This window comes from Bos taurus, chromosome 4 (assembly GCF_002263795.3).
Source record: "Bos taurus isolate L1 Dominette 01449 registration number 42190680 breed Hereford chromosome 4, ARS-UCD2.0, whole genome shotgun sequence".
In the NCBI taxonomy this organism is placed as follows: Eukaryota; Metazoa; Chordata; class Mammalia; order Artiodactyla; family Bovidae; genus Bos; species Bos taurus.
In genome coordinates this window covers 48,539,981-48,562,822 of record NC_037331.1, presented here as the reverse complement: position 1 = coordinate 48,562,822, position 22,842 = coordinate 48,539,981, and the positions used below count along the sequence as shown (strand labels likewise).

At 38.8% G+C, this 22,842-nt stretch overlaps 1 protein-coding gene across 1 annotated transcript in view; it reads left to right on the top strand.

Annotated features, from left to right (window-relative positions):
• COG5 (component of oligomeric golgi complex 5) overlaps positions 1 to 22,842 on the top strand; it is a 275,549-nt gene that overhangs the window by 9,897 nt on the left and 242,810 nt on the right. Inside the window, exons 3-5 of the mRNA XM_003585967.6 lie at positions 792 to 849; positions 6,875 to 6,929; positions 7,029 to 7,098. Coding sequence (XP_003586015.5) covers positions 792 to 849; positions 6,875 to 6,929; positions 7,029 to 7,098 — 183 coding nt within the window. The remainder of the gene's footprint in view (positions 1 to 791; positions 850 to 6,874; positions 6,930 to 7,028; positions 7,099 to 22,842) is intronic.

The following is a 22,842-nucleotide window of genomic DNA, read 5'->3' as shown; positions in this document are numbered from 1 at the left end:
AAATTGAGAAGTCTTCCGGATAAGACATAGGAGACCAAAAGTAACAGTTATGTGATAGAGGAAATTGCTAGAATGACAGTGACATCTGGTATTGGACAGAGTGGAGGATTTAGGGTTCCAGTCAATGAATCTTCGCTCATGAGGAGCTTCAGTTTACAGATTAGACATGAAACTTCTTATTCATTGTAATAAAGGATTCCTGGATTATTCTAAAGATTTGCTTGATTTCTTGATGTTTCTAGGATTCTCTTGCATGTAGCCTTTAATTCCTAACCTTTTGTTTTTTTTTGGTATAACATTTCACACTGCCCTAATATTCTTAAAAATATCAGTCTTCCATAGGAAAGAGGATTTGCTGTGACATGGGGAAGCTGGAAACAGAGAGATGTTCAGGGAGGTGCTGATTCTGCTTTATCTTTGCAAATTAGAATGTGGTTGTGATGATGCTGATTAAGTTCGAGAGCTAAAAGAACCTGCTGTTTGAAAACACTCTTTAAAAGGAAAACATGTATTAATTAGTGTGGTGAGAATTAGCAGGTTTTTGTTGTTCAGTTTTGGCACATCTTCCTTCTGCACATCCTACTAGGAAAACATGGTGCTAATGAAAAGACTTCCTTGGCACCATGTCGAGCTTTAAGCATGTTTATGTTCCTGCCAATCAGACATCTCAAACACACCTTTCTTACTTGTATTTTTTTCTCCATATAGAGAGAGACCTTCAGTTCTACATTGTGGTTACAAATTAAAATACCTAATATTTGTAATGCTGATTATTCATTCTTGATTTTCAGGTCGTTGCAAGACATGAAGATTTATTGGCACAAGCAACTGGAATTGAGTCTTTGGAAGGTATGTTTCCATTAACTGTTATACTTTATATAGAGCTTGCCTAGGGCTTGGTAACTTTTCTTGTGAAGGATTGGAAAGTAAATAATTTAAGACTTTGCAGGCCATATTAGCTCTGTTACAGCTATTAAATTCTGCTGTTACAGAGTGAAACCAACTGAGTAATATGTAAATGAATGTGTGTGGCTGTGTTCCAACAAAACTTCAGTAAAGCTTTGCGGTTTTATTAGCATGTGTGTCTGACTTTTTGTGACCCTGTGAACTGTAGCGTGTAAGGCTGCTCTGTCCATAGGATTCTCCAGGCAGGAATACTAGAGTGGGTTGCCATGCCCTCCTCCAGGGGATCTTCCTGACGCAGCGATTGAACCTGTCTCTTACGTCTCCTGCATTGGCAAGCAGGTTCTCTGACCTTTGAGCTAAATTCTCTAGATTTAAATCATTGCTTAGCTTCCTACTAGATGTGTGAGTTTGGACAAGTTACTTTCTTTGCCTGTTTTATCCATAAAAGAGTGTTAATATGTACTAATATGGTGCTAATTTGAGTAAACAAAATGTTTAGAACAATTCCTAGTGCATATTTAGTGCTTTTATAACTGAGTTAATGAAAACAAGCAGAGAATTCTAGTGGTTAGAGGTTAGGACTCTGCAGTTTCACTGCTGAGGGTGCAGGTTCAATCCCTGGTCAGGGAACTAAGATTCAGCAAGTCACATTGTGGGGCTGAAACCACTGTCCCCCGCCACACCCCGCAAACCCCAAACAAAGTCAGCTCCACCAAAGTAATGGAAATAGGCTTCAATTCTTTCATTATGTTTGACTTCTTTGAAATGCTTTTCAAAACTGAAAGTATAGTAGAATAATGCATTGGATTTTTATTGTGAATTCTTCTATTTTTGTTTGACTACTTTTATGAATTTTTCATTCTGTTAAATTATGTCTCATAAATATGAAATGCTAATACTGTGTTTTCTGTCACCACTTGTGATTACATTATTAATCACTGCACATCAAAAGAAAGCTAAATGATTTTTCCCTTTGTTGGTTGAATTATTGAGGAAGAAGGATATTGCCTTTTGTGAGGCAATATTCTTTAATGCTTCCCCAGTATTTCTTACACATACTCAAAGGTATTATTCTCAGCATGTACACTGTTTCTAATGCATCCTGATGAAGAACATAGTATTTTAAAAATAATAGTTTGTCTGTTTCTTGAATATTTAGGATAGATACTAGACTATGGGAAAATTAAGAGGCTCTAGGTACTGACTTACTGTTGCAAGTTAATTTTTTTAATCTCATAGTATTTTATAAGTTTCTGGAAGCAAGAAACACTACCTGGTTTTTAATGGTAATTTTTGTAAACAAATGATAAATGATTTTTTTCCTTTATAAAACCTATAGGGATGTCATGGTAGTATGTTGATTTTGAGTTTAAATATGTGTAGATAAATCATCACAACAAAAATACTTCTTACTGTGGTTTTTGTATATATGCTTAGTTCTTTTTATTTTTTTTAATTGGCTGCATCATGCAGCTTGTGCGATCTTAGTTCCCCAACCAGGGATTGAACCCTGGGCTATGGCAGTGAAAGTACTGAATTCTAATTGTCACGGTCTGTGCATGGATTGGAAGATAGTTTTTAGACATGAGGCAGAATGAGAGAATAGAGTTTATTACAGCGGGAGACACTTAGAACAGCAGGCCAGCTCAAGGGTGAGCCGATGGCTTTTGTGTGTTAGTGGCCAATTTTATAGCCTCAAGACCGAGTTCTTGCTGGGTGCCATTAGGTGATTGTTTAGGGTGCTATAGGGAGGTTCTCAAAGAGTCGGACGTGACTGAGCACAGCACAGGGTGGGTATTTTTTTTTTAATCTAATATGGGGTCAGGGAACTGGAGCTGGCTGGTTTAGATGGGTGGAGGCTCATGGCAACAATTGCTGTGGGGCTTGGTCAGTTCCGGAGATGACCTTGGTACAAGGCTCCACATTTGTGACCTTGGTCAAAGGCTTTATACCAGTGACTTTGGTATAGAGCTCCACATTAACCACTGGACCGCCAGGTAATTCCCTATGTGTGTTAAGTTCTGTAGTGTGCTGATTTTCCCCTGAATGCTTGCTTTTCAGTGATTACAACATTTAAAATACGCTATTTGACTGAGTTAGAATGATTATCCATTGGATGAGAGTATACAGTACAAAGGCTGACTTCTGTAATTTCCTATGGTAATCTAAAAGTATTCTGCAGATTATTTGAACATAAGAAGTCAAGGTATGAATCAGTATTTTAACATGATGTGTATTTCTAAGCATATTAAAAATTTTAAGATTTGTGTTAGGTATTTGAAAATGAGTAGTTTCCCAGCTTTTTACTTCATCTGCTTTTTCTCCTATATATTTAAAATTTTGTGCTATATAATTCATTTGGAGGTGTATTCATTTAGCCTATTTTATTAAAATTTATATTTTTGTAGAAACTAACAACGTGGTTGAGCAACTACACTCCAATACAATTAATTAAAAAAGAAAACATTCGGTAAAATCTACTGTGCTTTATCTCTTAAAATGAAATAAAACTTACTCTCTCTGTCCTGTTCATTTATTCATTTAAATTTTAATCGAGAATTTGCTAGATTCCAGGCACTTGTAACATTATAAAAAATCCCTGTTTTTATGGAGGTATGTTTAATTGTGCATGTGTGTGTGCCTGTCAGTCGCTTAGTTGTGTCCAACTCTTGTGACCCCTCGGGCTGTAGCCCGCCAGGCTTCTCTGTCCATGGGATTTTCCCAGCAAGAATGCTGGAGCAGGTTGCCATTTTCTCCTCCTTGGAATCTTTTGAACCCAGGGACTGAACCCACATCTCCTGCATTGGCAGGAGGATTCTTTACAACTGAGCCACCCAGGAATCTCACTTAAGCCTATTTAATTAAAAAGAGATTGCTTAATTTATTAATTTATTTGCTCACTCATTAATTGAGAAATTGTTAGATACCAGGCACCTGTGAACAAAAGCCACAGTCACTGTTCAGGTGATATTTATGTTCTAGGTAGGAAATTAGACCCAAAAAATACGTTAGTAGGAAACTTCAGGTATTTGTAAGTTCTAAAAGAAAATAGATGACGAGATAGAAGGGGAGTCCCTTACTAGCTAGGATGAGCAGGGATATCTCTGAGAAGATGACATTTGAGCTGAGATCTGAGTGATGATAAAGAGCTACCACATGACTCTCTGGGGAGAAGAGTATGGTAAGCTGAGGGACCAATAAATGGAATTAGTGTGGCATGTTTGAAGGGAAGAAAGTCTAGTATGATTAAGAGTTTAGTGAATGAAGAAAAGAATTGTAGATGAGGTTCTTGGAAAGGAATTTTGATTTTCATTCTAAATGCAGTGGTAAGCCATTGGAGGATTTTAATTAGAGATATTATGTGATTAGTGCTCTAAAATGTTTTCTCTGGTGGTTCTATAGGAAGGCAAGAGTAGGATCTGGGGTTCCCATTTAAAAGTTAGAGTAATAGAAGTTGATGGTGCCTTGAATTAGAGTGGTGGATGTAAAGAGAGAGAAGTGGATGGTATAAGATGGGAATAGAGTAGATAGGATTTGTTGATGGGAAATTAAAGGTCTGAGGGAAAAAAACTCACCAAGAGTGATTCCTGAAATTTTAGTCTGAAAAATTGGATAGTTGATGGTGTAAGTAACTGAGATGAGTTAGACTGGAGAGGATCATGACTTTGGGGCAGATCTTATCTTGGGTGTCTTAAACTTGTCATAAGAAAGTTCTGAACTAAAGACTTGTGTGTGTGTATGTGTGTGTATAGTTAGGCAGATATAAAGAAAATATAGATACAGGTGCATATGTGTATATCTCAAATCAGTATTTTATTGAATAGATCGAGATTTCATTCAGACCCCATGTTTTAAATACTAAGAGAGACTCTGGATGGAGAGGTGAAGATAACTGAAGATCATCTCTGGGAGTACTCCAGCATGTAGAGATCTAATGGAGAAGGAGTAGGAGCAACTACTGTGATCGGAAGGAACCCAGGGGGTGTAATGATTTGGAAGGCTAGAGTAAAACATGTTTTAGGAAGGGAGTGGTTCAACGTGAAGTGAATTTTTGAGAGTTTGAACAGGATCAAGACAGAACTGATAATAGAAATTGGCACCTTGGAGATTTCTGGTGACCTTGACAAGGTCTGTTTTAGTGGAATATGTGTGAAAGCTCTCATGAGTGGGTTGTGGAGAGAAAAACATGTAAGGAAGTGATGATAACAAGGAAGACCAGTGCATTCTTGGAGATTTCAGGTCAGTGAACCATAAAGCCAGCAGAAAAGCATAATCTCTGGGTCCAGAAAGGATTCTATTGAACTGAGCCAAATTAAAACATATTTGTGGCAGGCTTTAGTCCATGGGGTCGCTGAGTCGGACACGACTGAGCGACTTCACTTTCACTTTGCACTTTTGTGCATTGGAGAAGGAAATGGCAACCCACTCCGGTGTTCTTGCCTGGAGAATCCCGGGGATGGGGGAGCCTGGTGGGCTGCCGTCTATGGGGTCGCACAGAATCGGACACGACTGAAGCAACTTAGCAGCAGCAGCAGGAATGTTAATTAACCTTAAAATTACCTCATCTAATATGTGACAACATTCTATACTTGAATTTATTTATAGAATGCTGTGTTTTAAAACTACAGTGATGTCAGTTGACTATAGAAACTGAGTTTTAAAGAATGGAGTTCAAAATAATTAGATCTGTAATACTAGAAAACCCATTTTTAGGCATATAGTCAAATTTAAGATCTGTCTTCCTGAAAATAGTTCTACAATTTTATAAATGGTTCTTCATCGTGTTATATAAATAGAGAGTAAAGGCAATAATATACTTGCTCTCTGTATCTATTATTTATCTATCACTGGTGGTTAGAGAGAATATACCAGGAGCGGAGTACGTCACCCAAATTGTTCAGGGCCTTGGAGATCAAGCTGTGGACTTCAGTTTTAACCTAGGAATGAAAGGGAGACTGTGGATAGATTTTAGCAAATACGTGTTAAATATAATTTATACTTCTAAAGATCATGCAGGCTTTTGTGTGTGTGTGTGATTATAGTACAATGCGTATTAATAACGGGTTTCCCTGGTAGCTCAGCTTGTAAAGAATCTGCCTGCAATGCAGGAGACCACCATTCAATTCCTAGGTCAGGAAGAGCTCCTGGAGAAGGGATAGGCTACCCAATCCAGTATTCTTGGGCTTCCCTGGTGGCTCAGCTGGTAAAGAATTGCCTGAAATGCGGAAGACCTGGCTTTGATCCCTGGGTTGGGAAGATCCACTGGTCAGAAGGAAACGGATATCTACTCCAGTATTCTTGCCTGGAGGATCCCCACAAACAGAGGAGCCTGGCAGGCTACAGTCCATTGGGTCACAAAGAGTTTGATGTGACTGAGCGACTTTCATTTTCACTTTTCACACATTAACATGGAATTTACCCCTTTAATCATATTAATGCTAATTCAGTGCCATTAATAAGCATCACTATCCAGTTCCAGATTTTTTTCATCACTCCAAATGGAAACCTTGTAACCATTAAGCAGTCACTCCCCCTTCCTTGTGGTGGCTAGTGGGAAGGAACCTGTCTGCCAATGCAGGAGACACAGAGACTTGGGTTCCATCACTGGGTTGGGAAAATCCCTTGGAGGAGGGCATGGCAACCCACTCCAGTATTCTTGCCTGGAGAAATCCCATGTTCAGAAGAGCCCTGTGGGCTACAGTCCATAGGATTGTAAAGAGCTGGACACGACTGAAGTGACTTAGCACGTGTACACCCTATTCCTTGTAAGACTTCGTTGGTGAAGTAAGATTTGGAGTAGAGGAAAACTAGTTAGAGGTTTTTGAATAGTCTAGGTAAAAGATACAGTTTGATTATGATCATAGCAGAAAAAAATGGAAACATTTTTCAGTTTTTTCCTTTTAACTTTTTACCCAACTTGAAACCCATGTAAATTTCTAAAGTAATGTAAGCTGTTATGTTTTCCTAGGTGTCCTTCAGATGATGCAGACAAGAATTGGGGCTTTACAGGGAGCCGTTGATAGGTACTGTTGTTCATTTTGTAAATAAGTGAAATGGAAAGATTTTTATCCATTGATATTTTGAAGATGATTTTATCTCTCCTCTTTTTGTTTTTCCTTTAGGATGAAAGCAAAAATTATTGAGCCGTACAATAAAATAGTAGCCCGTACTGCTCAACTAGCAAGACTTCAGGTAGGTCCTCATTTGTCATTTCTTTGTAATTTTAGTTCATTTTGTCTTTATAAGGGTATAGATTTCAAGAGAATGAATTCTGAGGAAGTAAGAGAATATGAGAGAAAAAGAAAATATTCAAGTGCTTTAAAAGAAGATGTTCAGTTTAAAAAGTAAAAATCAAAACTACTATTCAAGTGAATTATTTTCACTCTTATTACTATCAGTTCAGTTCAGTCACTCAGTCGTGTCTGACTCTTTGCGACCCCATGAATCGCAGCACGCCAGGCCTCCCTGTCCATCACCAACTCCCGGAGTTCACTCAGACTAACGTCCATTGAGTCGGTGATGCCATCCAGCCATCTCATCCTCTGTCATCCCCTTCTCCTCCTGCCCCCAATCCCTCCCAGCATCAGAGTCTTTTCCAATGAGTTAACTCTTCCCATGAGGTGGCCAAAGTACTGGAGTTTCAGCTTTAGCATCATTCCTTCCAAAGAAATCCCAGGGCTGATCTCCTTCAGAATGGACTTGTTGGATCTCCTTGCAGTCCAAGGGACTCTCAAGAGTCTTCTCCAACTCCACAGTTCAAAAGCATCAATTCTTCGGCGCTCAGCCTTCTTCACAATCCAACTCTCACATCCGTTCATGACCACAGGAAAAACCATAGCCTTGACTAGATGGACCTTTGTTGGCAAAGTAATGTCTCTGCTTTTGAATATGCTATCTAGGTTGGTCATAACTTTCCTTCCAAGGAGTAAGCGTCTTTTAATTTCATGGCTGCAGTCACCATCTGCAGTGATTTTGGAGCCCCAATAAATAAAGTCTGACACTGTTTCCCCATCTATTTCCCATGAAGTGATGGGACCAGATGCCATGATCTTCGTTTTCTGAATGTTGAGCTTTAAGCCAACTTTTTCACTCTCCTCTTTCACTTTCATCAAGAGGCTTTTTAGTTCCTCTTCACTTTCTGCCATAAGGGTGGTGTCATCTTGCATATCTGAGGTTATTGATATTTCTCCCGGCAATCTTGATTCCAGCTTGTGTTTCTTCCAGTCCAGCGTTTCTCATGATATACTCTGCATAGAAGTTAAATAAACAGGGTGACAATATACAGCCTTGATGTACTCCTTTTCCTATTTGGAACCAGTCTGTTGTTCCATGTCCAGTTCTAACTGTTGCTTCCTGACCTGCATACAGATTTCTCAAGAGGCAGGTGGTCTGGTATTCCCATCTCTTTCAGAATTGTCCACCGTTTATTGTGGTCCACACAGTCAAAGGCTTTGGCATAGTCAATAAAGCAGAAATAGATGTTTTTCTGGAACTCTCTTGCTTTTTCCATGATCCAATAGATATTGGCAATTTGATCTCTGGTTCTTCTGCCTTTTCTAAAACCAGCTTGAACATCAGGAAGTTCATGGTTCATGTATTGCTGAAGCCTGGCTTGGAGAATTTTGAGCATTACTTTACTAGCATGTGAGATGAGTGCAGTTGTGCGGTCGTTTGAGCATTCTTTGGCATTGCCTTTCTTTGGGATTGGAATGAAAACTGATCTTTTCCAGTCCTGTGGCCACTGCTGAGTTTTCCAAATTTGCTAGCATATTGAGTGCAGCACTTTCACAGCATCATCTTTCAGGATTTGAAAGAGCTCAACTGGAATTCCATCACCTCCACTAGCTTTGTTCGTAGTGATGCTTTCTAAGGCCCACTTGACTTCACATTCCAGGATGTCTGGCTCTAGGTCAGTGATCACACCATCGTGATTATCTGAGTCGTGAAGATCTTTTTTGTACAGTTCTTATTACTATAGTGTATAATAATTTTACTAACTTTTTATAATTCAAAATTATTTCTCTTGATAGAGAACAAAAAGAAACCTAACTTTTATCCTTACAGTTTTCTGTGGTCAAATGTAAATAACCTAGTCATATAATTCCTATAATAGATGTTGCTGTTCAGTCACTAAGTCCTGTTGATTCTTTTAAATCCATGGACTGCAGCACGCCAGGCTTCCCTGTTCTTCACTATCTCCTGGAGTTTGCTCAAAAACTCACATCCATCAAATCAGTGATGCCACCCAACCATCTCATCCTCAGTCGTCCCCTTCTTCTCTTGCCCTCAGTTTTTCCCAGCATCCAGGTCTTTTCCAATGAGTTGGCTCTTTGCATCATGTGGCCAAAGTCTTGGAGCTTCAGCTTCAGCATCAGTCCTTCCAATGAAAATTCAGGGTAGATTTTCTTTAGGATTGACTGGTGTGATCTCCTTGGAGTCCAAGGGACTCTCAGGTCTTCTTCAGTACCACAATTTGAAAGCATCAATTCTTCAGCACCCAGCCTTCTTTATGGTCCAACTTTCACATCCATACGACTATTGGGAAAACCATAGCTTTGGCTATACAGATCTTTGTTGGCAAAGTGACGTCTCTGCTTTCTAAAACACTGTATAGGTTTGTCATGCTTCTCTTTCAAGGGGAGCAATAGTCGTATGGATGTGAAAGTTGGACCATAAAGAAGGCTGAGTGCTGAAGAATTGATGTGTCAGTACTTTCCTTTTTGTGACCAAATAATAATCCATTGTAAGGGTATGGCACATTTTTGTTTATCCATTTATTTTACTTACCTATCAGTTGATATTTCAGAGAAGGCGATGGCACTCCAGTACTCTTGCCTGGAAAATCCCATGAACGGGGGAGCCTGGTAGGCTGCAGTCCACGGGGTCGAGAAGAGTCGGACACGACTGAAGTGACTTAGCAGCAGCAGCAGCAGCAGTTGATATTTGGGTTGTTTCCTCTTATTGACTATTATGAGTAAGAATTCTTAGGAACATTTGTGTATAAATTTTTGTATGTACAGTTTTTTTAATTGGATGTGTATTTGAGATATGCTAGGTCATATGCTAACTCTATGTTTAATATTTTGATGTATCAAATCATATACATATACCTAAACAGCATTATGTGTGCTCAGTTGCTCAGTTATGTCTGACTGTTTGCAGCCCTATGGTCTGTAGCCTGCTAGGCTTGTCTGTCCATGGAATTTTCCAGGCAAGAGTACTAGTGCAGGTTGCCATTTCCTTCTCCAAGGGATCCTCCCAACCCAGGGATTGAACCTGTGTCTCTTGCATCTCCTGCACTGGCGGGTGGATTCTCTACCACTGGGCCTTATATGTCAATTAGAACATTTTGGGAGCGCCAAAGTGTTTTCCAAGGAAGCCGTACCATTTTGCATTCCTATCAGCTATGTATGAGGGTTTCAATTTTTTCCTTTCCTGCCAATACTTCTTTTCTTTTTAATATAGCCATCCTACCACTTATGAAGTAGTATATTGTTGTTTTGATACAAATTTTCCAAGTGACTAGTGATACTGAGCATTTTTTATTGTGCCTGTTGGTCACTGTGTATCTTCTCTGGAGAAATGTCTTTTCAAATCTTTTGGTCCCTTTTAAGTTATTTTTCTGTTTCCTTCCTTCCTCCCTCCCTTCCTTGTTAACTTTTTATATGTGTCATACATAATTCAATTCTGTTCTGGCTTCCAGTTTAGTTGTTGAGAAACTGTCATTCTGACCTGGTCTTTTGAAGGTAATCTGTAGATTTCCTCTGGTTTGTTTTAGGAATTTTTCGCTTTAGCATAGTGTTCTATGCGTGTGTGCTCTAAGTTGCTTCCATCGTGTCTTACCCTTTGCGACCCAGTGCACTGTAGTCTGCCAGGCTCCTCTGTCCAGGGGATTCTCCAGGCAAGAATACTGGTGTTGGTTGCCATTTCTTCCTCCAGGGGATCTTCCTGATGCAGGGATCAAACCTGCGTCTCTTATGTCTCCTACAGTGGCAGACGGATTCTTTACCACTGATGCCACTTGGGAAGCTGTAGAATAGTGTTATGTACCATATTAAATGGTTACGAAATGCAGCATCATGCACTTCATTTCCCCTCTTTGTTTAGTACAGTCTTTTGACAGTAAGTTTTAAGAATCTCATTTTTGCTACCTCACTTGGAATTCATGATAAAAATTTTTTTTTTCAAATTTATGTGGGACTTTATGAAAAATTTCAAGTATTCTAAGTCAATAATTGTGTTTAGAAGTTACATAGCTCATCACTTTATGAGTGAATAAAAACTTAGCTTCTGAAAGTTACTTGCTGAAGTTCATATAGCCAATATGCAGCAATGTTCAGACTGAAACAGAATTTCTCTCGCTAAATTTAGTATTCTGTGATTTTGATTCTATGGAATATGTAAAAAAGTAGAAAGTATGACTCCTGGTTTTTAGAAACTTGCTTGTAGTAGAAAAATTAAAATCAAATCTAGATTCATAAAGCATGGATGAAGAGCACTGGACTAGGTGTTATGAGACCCGACTACATTCTTCATCCTTCTAGCTTCATGGTCACGAACAAACTATTATTTTTTTGTTTGCAGCTTTGAGATATAATTGACATAACGTGTACATTTAAGATGCACAGTGTGATTATTTGGTAGATGTATATATTGTAAAATGATTACCACAGTAAGGTTAGTAATACACATTTCACTTTACATAATTACTATATTTGTTGTGGTGTTCTTGGTGGTTTAGTATCTTTATACAGTGAAAGTTTGGACTGGATCTGTGAATTCTCTTCCAGCTGTAAAATGCTGTGATTCCGTGACACTGTGATAGTTTCTTTTATGAGTGCTTTTATTCTTACGGTTATGATAGTGTGAGGTCAGGATTATTTGTGTTTAAAATAAACACTTTTTATATGTATTAGTGTTATTTTCTATAGTCTTATTGTAAAAAATATTATACTACTGCATAGCAGCAACTGAGTTGAGTATCTGGTAAATTTATCATAAAGGAAGAAAGAGGAGAAGGGAGAGAAAGAAAAGAAAAATGTGCCAGGTACATTTTGATATCTTTATTTCTAGTATTTAATTTTTCCTAAATTGACTCCTACCTTAGGATGAGTCTTACCTATAAGAGGGATGTTCATCATGGAAATTGAAACTTCTTTGATGTCCAAGGGCTCTTTGGAATTTTATGTTTTAACCATTTTTATTCTGTTTACTTTGTCTAGACATTTCCATTTTAAATTTTGGAGAAACTTTAATGTTCCTGTTTAATCTTTTTATTCTTTGAGCTTTAAATTCATTTAAGTGCATGTGATATAAGAAGAAGAAAGAAATGGCTCTGAACTTGTTTTTGCCTTGAACATAAAATCACTATGCTGTACCCTCAATTAGAAGAAAGTACTTTTACCTTTAATTTTTTTTTTTTTGCTTTTTATCCCCACTTTATTCTTTCCAGAAGGCTTTTTCTTTCTCTGAGCAGAAGCTTCTGACTTCATCTATATACATGAAAACATGAGTTGAATTTAATTATCACCCCAAGAATCATCTCCATCTTAGCTCTTTTTAGTAACGTTTGCTTATGAACTGCCTCAGAGTTTTTCAGAAAGAAAAATTTAAGAGCTTATTATCCTTTACATAGAATATATAAACTTTTTTAACTTTAACATTATATAAGAAAATGAGTTTTTAAACTTTCAAATCTTATTTTTTTTTTTAACACTTTTAATCATATGTTTTGAAAAATACAACAGCTTTATTGAGGTATAATTCACATACGTGCATATAAATTTTTTATCTTTTAATTTTTTTCACTTTTTATCATTTTACTTTTTAAGTCACATATATTAGCTTTCCAATTTAAGGTTTTTAATTTAGTTTTTTAACTTCAAAATTATATAAGTAAGAAAGTTTGAGAAAATGTTGATATGAAGGAGGAGGAAAGGATTCATAAAGCCTTTTCTCTTTTTATGTTCATGTTTTTTACATGTATGTGTTTTTCACCATATACATTTATAGGATTCTTTTTAGTTTTCAGTTGATAACGAAGTCAAATAATTTTATCTGCATTGTTCTGTGTGATGATGATTTAGTTAACTGGCTTTATAAATAATTATCCACCAAACAAGTAATATACCAGGAAGGAAGGAAGAGGGAAGATAGCAGCAGCAGCATAAGACGCCAGTGTCCCTAAACACTTTGAAAACACTGAGAGTAGGCAGGATAGCAAAACGGGAGAACCGCTGCTGGTGGGAGTCATGCTGGGCTAGTTTGGGAGCTAGCATTCAAGGGGCGCAGCAGCTTTTGTTTGTGCTCTGGGAAAGCCACTCTCCGTTGAGAGTACAGTCATTGTGAGACCATCAAGGTGTGAGAAAGCATGTGCTCGTGGTGGGGAGATGAAGGTAGAGAAGCGCTGAGGCACGGGACAGGGGAGTGAAGCCTTGTGGTTAGCAGGAGGTAGCAGAATGAGTAACCTGGGGATACCACATGAAGCACATGAACCCTGCCTAAACTCCTGACTCACAGAGTTTTGAGGAAGAACAAATCGTTTAAAACCACTGTGTTTTGGGCTGGTTTCTTATGCAGCAAAAGATAATGGATTTAACAGCTGAACTGATTTTGATGTATAGAGATTGCTGTCCTCATAGAATCCAGGGACTTTTGCTCCTATAACCTTTTATTAGGACTCTGATAGATGATATACTTGAGACAATCAAATGACTAGAGAAACTTCAAAGTAAAAACTAGCAATGACAGTAAGAACGAGGCTTAAATGAGGGATATAAAGTAGTATGTAATGGCTGTATGTTACTTTTAAAAAATATTTATTTATTTTTGGCTGCATTGGGTCTTGTGGCACGTGAGATGTCTCCTTGGGGTGCACAGGCTTCTTTCTAGTTGAGGTGAGCAGGCTCAGGAGTTGTGGTGCCTAGTTGCCCCGCAGCATGTGGGATCTTAGTTCTCCTAACAGGGATCAAACAGCTGTCCCCACGCTGGAAGGCAGACTCCAAACCACTAGACCTCCAAGGAAGTCCCTGGCTGTATGTTTTGACAAAGAAATAAAATTCAACTCTAAGACATCGTGGGGAGAGTATGTGGGGAACCGTTTTTTTAAATTGTCATCAATCATATTTTTATTTGTAGTTTCGGTTTTGAGTTCAGGTAATGTTTGTATCATGCAGCAAAGCAAATGAATAATTATACATATTCTAATTCTGTTATCTCTGATGTCTCTGGAGCCAGGAGTCTCTGTGGAAGAAATAATTTACATATGTAATTTAGAAGATTAAGTATAAATACTCTGTGTTCCTATTTAAGTGGAAGTATCAGTGAACTTATGAGATGTTCTAATTTTATCTTAAAATAGTGTACACATCATATGTATATATTTTTGTATATATGTATAATGTTAATCTGAGACTGTTTTATGTGTATTGTGGAATCAAGCAAATGAATATTTATGTGGTATTTTAATTTCAACATTTCCTAACTGTGTGTACTCCGAAGTCTCAGAAATGAGCAGACCTGGTTTCCCCAACATGGTCTTCAAATGCTGCTGACTTCTAAAGGAAATCAGGGCTTCTTTGATAAATCTTTGATTCCAGATCTGGGACATGAAATATACATTATAATATTTTTATACCTGTATATCCCAAGGAAACTATCAATAACCACTAAGTAGAGTCATGACAAAAGGATTCAGGAGCCAACTTGAAGAGGCTCTAGGGTGACCAGCTGTGTCAGTTTTAACACTGCAACACCTATATCCCAGAAAACCTGTCAGTCTCCGGCAAATCAGTAGATGTGATCAGGCTCAGAGGCTCCCATGGCCAAAAATGGGACATGGTGAGCACCTGTAAGGCTAAGAGCTACAGTGGCTTCACATCTTTTTATTATCTTTAAATCTATGAGTTCATAATGATACCCAAAACAGTGAACTTAATTGTTCATCTTTTGTGGCTCTTAGGAAAATAAACCATTGATAAACCAACGGAAGGAACCCAGTGATAATTCTTACTTTTCTATATGAACAGTACCACTGGATAAACTAACATAGATGAGGTAAAGCTTCTTCTAATAGAGACATTTTATATGCTAGCAGATAAAGACAAAATGATAAAACTGGAGTAACACCATTTTGCAGTTATAATAATAATAATTATTTTTTATAAATTGGAGTATAGTTGCTTTATACTGCTGTCAGTTTCTGCTGTACAGCAAAATGACAGCCATACATATACTTGATGGTGGGGGTTTGCTTGCTAAATTGTGTCTGACTCTTTGTGGCCCCCTGGACTGTACCTCTGTCCATGGGATTTTCCAGGCAAGAAAACTGGAATGGGTTGCCATTTCCTTCTTCAGAGGATTTTTCTGACCCAGGGATTGAACCCAAATCTCCTGTGTTTCCTACTGTATCCCTTCTTTTTTGGATTACCTTCTCATTTAGGTCACCACAGAGCTCTGAGTAGAGTTCCCTGTGCTATACAGCAGGTTCTCAATAGTGATCTGTTGGTAGTGTATGTATGTGTCACTCCTAATTTCCCAACTCATCCTATCCCCTCTTTTACCCTTTGGTATCAATATGTTTGTTCTCTACATCTGTTGTCTGTTGCAAATTATGTGTTAATGGATTTTGATGTTGAGTATCAGTGTTGCTAACAACAGTAATGAATAAATTTGCCCAGAATATTAACCTGAATCTGATGAAGCTGCTTATATCCAACTACTAATGTTTAGGGAATATAGAAGATACAGGGGCTTGTTAAACTAGAAGACAGTAATCAACTAAACCCAGTCCGTGGGAAACTGTATAGATCAGATGATCCAACATATTTAACAGATTGCAAAGGAAAAAAGATGCTAAGGGAACCTATATAGATTTAAAAAGAACAAAATTAAACTATAGCATTTAGGTATATACACTTCAGTGATGAAGCTATAAATGAAAAAAATAAGGATATGATTATGACAAAAGCCAGAATGATGTCTCTCAAAAGCCAGTAGGGAGGTTGGGTGGAGGACGTTATGACTGGAATGCAAAAGTAGGAAGTCAAGAGATACCTGGAGTAACAGGCAAGTTGGGCCTTGGAGTACCAAATGAAGCAGGGCAAAGGCTAACAGTTTTGAAAGAGAAAGCACTGATCATAGCAAACACCCTCTTCCAACAACACAGGAGATGATTCTATATAGGGACATCACCAGAATGGTCAATACTGAAATCAGATTGATTATGTTCTTTGCAGCAGAGATGAAGAAACTCTATATAGTCAGCAAAAACAAAACTGGGAGCTGATGGCTCAGATTATGAACTCCTTATTGGAAAATTCATATTTAAATTGAAGAAAGTAGGGAAAACCACTAGGCCATTCAGATATGACCTAAATCAAAGCCCTTACAATTATACAGTGGAAGTGACAAATAGATTCAATGGATTAGATCTGATAGAGTGTCTGAAAAACTATGGTTGGAGGTTCATAACATTGTACAGGAGGTGGTGATCAAAACCATTCCCAAGAAAAAAAAATACAAAAAGGCAAAATGGTTGTCTGAGGAGGCCTTACAAATAGCTGAGAAAAGAGAAGTGAAAGGCAAAGGAGGAAAGGAAAGATATACCCATCTGAGTGCACAGTTACAAAGAATAGCAAGGAAAGATAAGGAAGCCTTCCTCAGTGATCAATGCAAAGGAATAGAGGAAAACAATAGAATGGGAAAGACTAAGAAATCTTTTCGAGAAAATTAGAGATATCAAGGCAACATTTCATGAAAGATGGGCACAATAAAGGACAGAAACCGTATGGACCTAACAGAAGCAGAAGATATTTAAGAGAGGTGACAAGAATATGCAGAAGAACTATACAAAAAAGATCTTAATGATCCAGATAACCACGATGGTGTGATCACTCACCTAGAGCAAGACATCTTTTAGTCAAGTGAGTCTTAGGAAGCATCACTATGAACAAAGCTAGTGGAGGTGATGGAATTCCAGCTGAGCTATTTGAAATCCTAAAAGATGATGCTGTGAAAGTGCTGCACTCAATATGTCAGCAAGTTTGGAAAACTCAGCAGTGGCCACAGGACTGGAAAAGATCAGTTTCATTCCAGTCCCAGAGAAGAGCAGTGCCAAAGAATGTTCAGACTACAGCACAGTTGCACTCATTTCACATGCTAGCAAAGTAATACTCAAAGTTCTCCAAGCTGGGCTTCAGCAGTATGTGAACTGAGAACTCCTAGATATTCAGGCTAGATTTAGAAAAGGCAGAGGAACCAGAGATTAAATTGCCAACATCCATTGGATCATAGAAAAAGCCACAGAGTTCCAGAAAAACATCTGCTTCATTGAGTACTCCACAGCCTTTGACTGTGTAGATCACAACAAACTGTGGAAAATTCTTCAAGAGGTGGAACTACCAGACCACCTGACCTGCCTCCTGTGAAACCTGTATGCAAGTCAAGAAGCAACAATTAGAACCAGACATGAAACAATAGACTGGTTCCAAATTGGGAAAGGCATACATAAAGGCTGTGTATTATCACCCTGCTTCTTTAACTTATATGCAGAGTACATCATGTGAAATGCTGGGCTGGATGAAGCTCAAGTTGGAATTAAGAATGCTGAGACAAATATCAATAATGCAGATGATACCATCCTTATGGCAGAAAGCTAAGAGGAGCTAAAGAGCCTCCTGGTGAAAGTGAAAGAGGAGAGTGAAAAAGCTGGTGTAAAACTCAACACTGAAAAAACTAAGAAAATGGCATCTGGTCCCATCACTTCATGGTGAATAGATGGGGAAACAAAGGAAACAGACTTTATTTTCTTGGGCACCAAAATCATTGCAGAATGTGACTGTATTCATGAAATTAAAAGGCGCTTGCTCCTTGGAAGAAAAGGTATGAGAAACTTAGCATATTAAAAAGCAGAGACATTACTTTGCTAACAAAGGTCCATATAATCAAAGCTGTGGTTTTTCTAGTAGTCACGTATGGATGTGGAGAAGGCAATGGCAACCCGCTCCAGTACCCTTGCCTGGAAAATCCCATGGTCGGAGGAGCCTGATAGACTGTAGTCCATGGGGTTGTTAAAAGTCAGACACGATTTCACTCTCACTTTTCACTTTCCTGCATTGGGCAAGGAAATGGCAACCCACTCCAGTGTTCTTTCCTGGAGAATCCCAGGGACAGGGGAGCCTCCTGAGCTGCTGTCTATGGCGTCGCACAGAGTCGGACATGCCTGAAGCGACTTAGCAGCAGCAGCAGCATGTATGGATGTGAGTTTGGACCTTAAAATAAATCTGAGCGCCAAAGAATTGATGCTTTTGAATTTGGTTTTGGAGAAGACTCTTGAGAGTCCCTTGAACTGCAAGGAGATCAAACCAGTCAATCATAAAGGAAATCAACCTTGAATATTCAATGGAAGAACTGATACTGAAGCTGAAGCTCCAATACTTTGGCTACCTGATGCGAGGAACTGACTCATTTGAAAAGACCCTGATGCTGGGAAAGATTGAAGGCAGGAGGAGAAGTGGACGACAGAGGACAAGATGGTGTATGGCATCACCGAGTCAATGGACATGAATTCGAGCAAACTCTGGGAAACAGTGAAGGACAGGGAAGCCTGGCGTGCTGCAGTCCATGGGGTCGCAAAGAGTCGGACACGACTGAGCTACTGAACAGCAGCAACAACAACATGGAGGGCTTATGTAGTGGCAGAGAGAGTTTTGTTTCCTGATCCACGTGGTAGTTCCAAGTTGATTTATTTAATTTCTGTATGTAATTTTCTATATATATAATATCTAAATATATTTTTAAATACTGATTTTTTTAGAGCAGTTTAGATTCATAGCAAAATTGAGAGGAAGATGTAGATTTCCCATGTATCCCTTGTCCCCACACATGCATAGCCTCCCTGTTAGTCAATATCTGTCACCAGAGTGGCATATTTGTTAAAAATGATGAACTTACATTGACACATCATTATGAAAGTCCATAGTTCTCTCTTAGTATATATTCTATGGCTTTTGCAAAATAATAATGACATATATCCATCACTATGGGGGTTCCCTGGTGGCTTAGCGGTTAGGAACCTGCCTGCAGTGCACGAGCTGCTGGAGATGTGAGTTCGATTCCCTGAGTCAGGAAGATCCCCTGGAGGAAGGTGTGGCAACCCATTCCAGTATTCTTGCCTGGAGAATCATGGACAGAGGAGCCTGGTGGGCTACAGTCCATAGGTCTCAAAGAGTCAGACACGACTAAAAGGACATAGCACACATCCATCTTTCTATAGTATTTCCAATGCCCTCCAAATCCTCTTTACTTTGACTCTTTATTCTCCCAACTCCTGGCAATGGCTCATCTTTGTAACCGTCTCCATAGTTGTGTCTTTTCTAGAAAGTCATATAGTTGGAATCATATAATATATAGCCTTTTCAAATTGACTCTTTCCCGTAGTAAAATGCATTCAAGATTCCTCTGTGTCTTTTTCTGTCTTGATAGATCATTTCTTGTCAATGCTGAATAATTGTATTATATTTTCTGATAAAAGTATGAAATAAAAAATAAGAAAAGGAAATTGGAGTGGAAGCAACTATATTAGGAAATGGTGCAAGTTGGTGCCTTATAGATTATCTAAGATGTGTTGACTGAGGATTTTATTAAATGCTGTTGAATTCAACATAATCTGTTAGTAGAGAGCCACTGAAGTTTATTAAAAGGGGGGACTAAAGTGCTGAAAACTGTTTCTAAGACAATAAAGCCAGCAAGATGGATTTCAGCAAGAGATTGAAAAGCTACCCAGGAGACCACAGTGTTAAGATAAAAGTGGTAAAGATTTGGATTAGGGTGATGCTTTTGGGAATAGAGGTAAAATAATTATTGTATTATGCAACAGAAGAATAATCAGTAAAACTTGGTGACAGATTAAGTATGGTTAAACAGAAAAGCATTAGAAATAAGTTCAAAGCTTTCATATTTGAGGGCATATCCTTTATTGGTTAGATATTAGGGAATTCTGGCAGAGAAGGCAATGGCACCCCACTCCAGTACTTTTGCCTAGAAAATCCCATGAGCGGAGGAGCCTGGTGGGCTGCAGTCCATGGGGTCGCTAGAGTCAGACACGACTGAGCGACTCCACTTTCACTTTCATGCATTGGAGAAGGAAATGGCAACCCACTCCAGTGTTCTTGCCTGGAGAATCCCAGGGATGGGGGAGCCTGGTGGGCTGCCATCTGTGGAGTCGCACAGAGTCGGACACGACTGAAGCAACTTAGCAGCAACAGCAGAAGGGAATTCTGGAAGGACAGTTTGTGCTGATTAGGCTAAAGTAAGATCTGGTATTTCTCCTCATGATGTGTTTAGAATCTTAAGAGGAATGATTGCTTGGGATTTTACATTCCAAATAGTACATCTAAAAATAGAATTCTGACAAGCAAGAAAGTGACAATAGTGGTTATTTTTGGTGATTACATAGTTGAGACATAGAAATATGATGGTGACTTTTTATCTTCTGATCTTTTGAATTATATGCTTCCATGACCTATTCATAAAATAAATCAAATTTAACTAAAAGATTTTTTCACAGTTTATTGTGATCCACACAGTCAAAGGCTTTGGCATAGTCAATAAAGCAGAAATAGATGTTTTTCTGGAACTCTCTTGCTTTTTCCATGATCCAGTGGATGTTGGCAATTTGATCTCTGGTTCCTCTGCCTTTTCTAAAACCAGCTTGAACATCTGGAAGTTCACGGTTCACATATTGCTGAAGCCTGGCTTGGAGAATTTTGAGCATTACTTTACTAGCGTGTGAGATGAGTGCAATTGTGCCGTAGTTTGAGCATTCTTTGGCATTGCCTTTCTTTGGGATTGGAATGAAAACTGCCCTTTTCCAGTCCTGTGGCCACTGCTGAGTTTTCCAAATTTGCTGGCATATTGAGTGCAGCACTTCCACAGTATCATCTTTCAGGATTTGAAATAGCTCAACTGGAATTCCATCACCTCCACTAGCTTTGTTCATAGTGATGCTTTCTTTCTAAGGCCCACTTGACTTCACATTCCAGGATGTCTGGCTCTAGGTATGCAGGTCAGGAAGCAACAGTTAGAATTGGACATGGAACAACAGACTGGTTCCAAATAGGAAAAGGAGTCTGTCAAGGCTGTATATTGTTACCCTGCTTATTTAACTTATATGCAGAGTCCATCATGAGAAACACTGGGCTGGAAGAAGCACAAGCTGGAATCAAGATTGCCGGGAGAAATATCAATAACCTGAGATATGCAGATGACACCACCCTTATGTCAGAAAGTGAAGAGGAACTAAAAAGCCTCTTGATGAAAGTGAAAGTGGAGAGTGAAAAAGTTGGCTTAAAGCTCAACATTCAGAAAACAAAGGTCATGGCATCTGGTCCCATCACTTCATGGGACATAGATGGGGAAACAGTAGAAACAGTGTCAGACTTTATTTTTTTGGGTTCCAAAATCACTGCAGATGGTAATTGCAGCCATGAAATTAAAAGATGCTTACTCTTTGGAAGGAAAGTTATGACCAACCTAGATAGCATGCATATTCAAAAGCAGAGACATTGCCAACAAAGGTCTGTCTAGTCAAGGCTATGGTTTTTCCAGTGGTCATGTATGCATGTGAGAGTTGGACTGTGAAGAAAGCTGAGTGCCAAAGGATTGATGCTTTTGAACTGTGGTATTGGAGAAGACTCTTGAGAGTCCCTTGGACTGCAAGGAGATCCAACCAGTCCATTCTAAAGGAGATCAGTCCTGGGTGTTCTTTGGAAGGACTGATGCTGAAGCTGAAACTCCTATACTTTGTCCACCTCATGGGAAGAGTTGACTCATTGGAAAAGACTCTGATGCTGGGAGGGATTGAGGGCAAGAGGAGAAGGGGATGACAGAGGATGAGATGGCTGGATGGCATCACCAACTCGATGGACATGAGTTTGAGTGAACTCCGGGAGCTGGTGATGGACAGGGAGGCCTGGCGTGCTGCGATTCATGGGGTCGCAGAGTCGGACACAGCTGAGCGACTGAACTGAACTCAACTAAAAGATTAAGATGCCTAAATCTTCAGTTTGTGGGTGGGGGGGGATTTTTATTTGACATTATTTTATTATTTTAAGTAGTTCAAACTGTTGTTACTCAGAAAAGCAGTCAGGTTAAACATGTTTAGTACTTGGCTGCCTTGATTTACATATGTTTGTAAACGTATATTTGATTGTATATTTGTGTATGTTGTATGTGCACGAGTGGGGCTGTGTGTGGCTCTGAGGTATATGTATATTTCTTTCAGAAAAAATGTTTATAGTTGAAGCCCCAGGACCCTGTCTTCCTAGGGCTTTTAATTATTATTGCCACCAGTTAGGATTTTCCTCCTTAGATGGGAGATGTTGTTGCTTCATCCAGCTTCAGGATCATTCAAAGATGGCTGTGATGTAGCAACATAGACTGTCTCTTTTTTCTTTATTGTCACCACTTAAGCTGACAGTAATTACATATATGTTACTCCATCAATCTCCTTTCTTGTCATTCTCTCCTGGCAGTCACCCTGGATTACCTCTGTCTAGAAATACATGAGTCATTATTTCATGTCTTAGTCTTTTGGATAGGTAAAGACCCAGGATTAGATGTAATAACAGAAAAGGGAATAGAAGGTGACATACAAATTATAGGTTTATTTTTAAAATAGCTTTCTCTTTTACATTTAGTCATTAATGATAAATTAGGAAGAATCAATTAAGGGCATGCTTATTCTTTAAGGTCTAGTAAGTCTGTTCCCCTAGGGACGTAGGAACAATAAACTAAGAAACAATAAGGAACAGTACTAGGAAGCTGAGCAGCCCTAGCACAGTGGTTGTCAACCTTGGCTGTACACTGGGCCTGCATAAGGATATTAAAACAAAAACAAAAACCTGATTCTGCTTTAATTGGGCAGAGCTCTGTCTT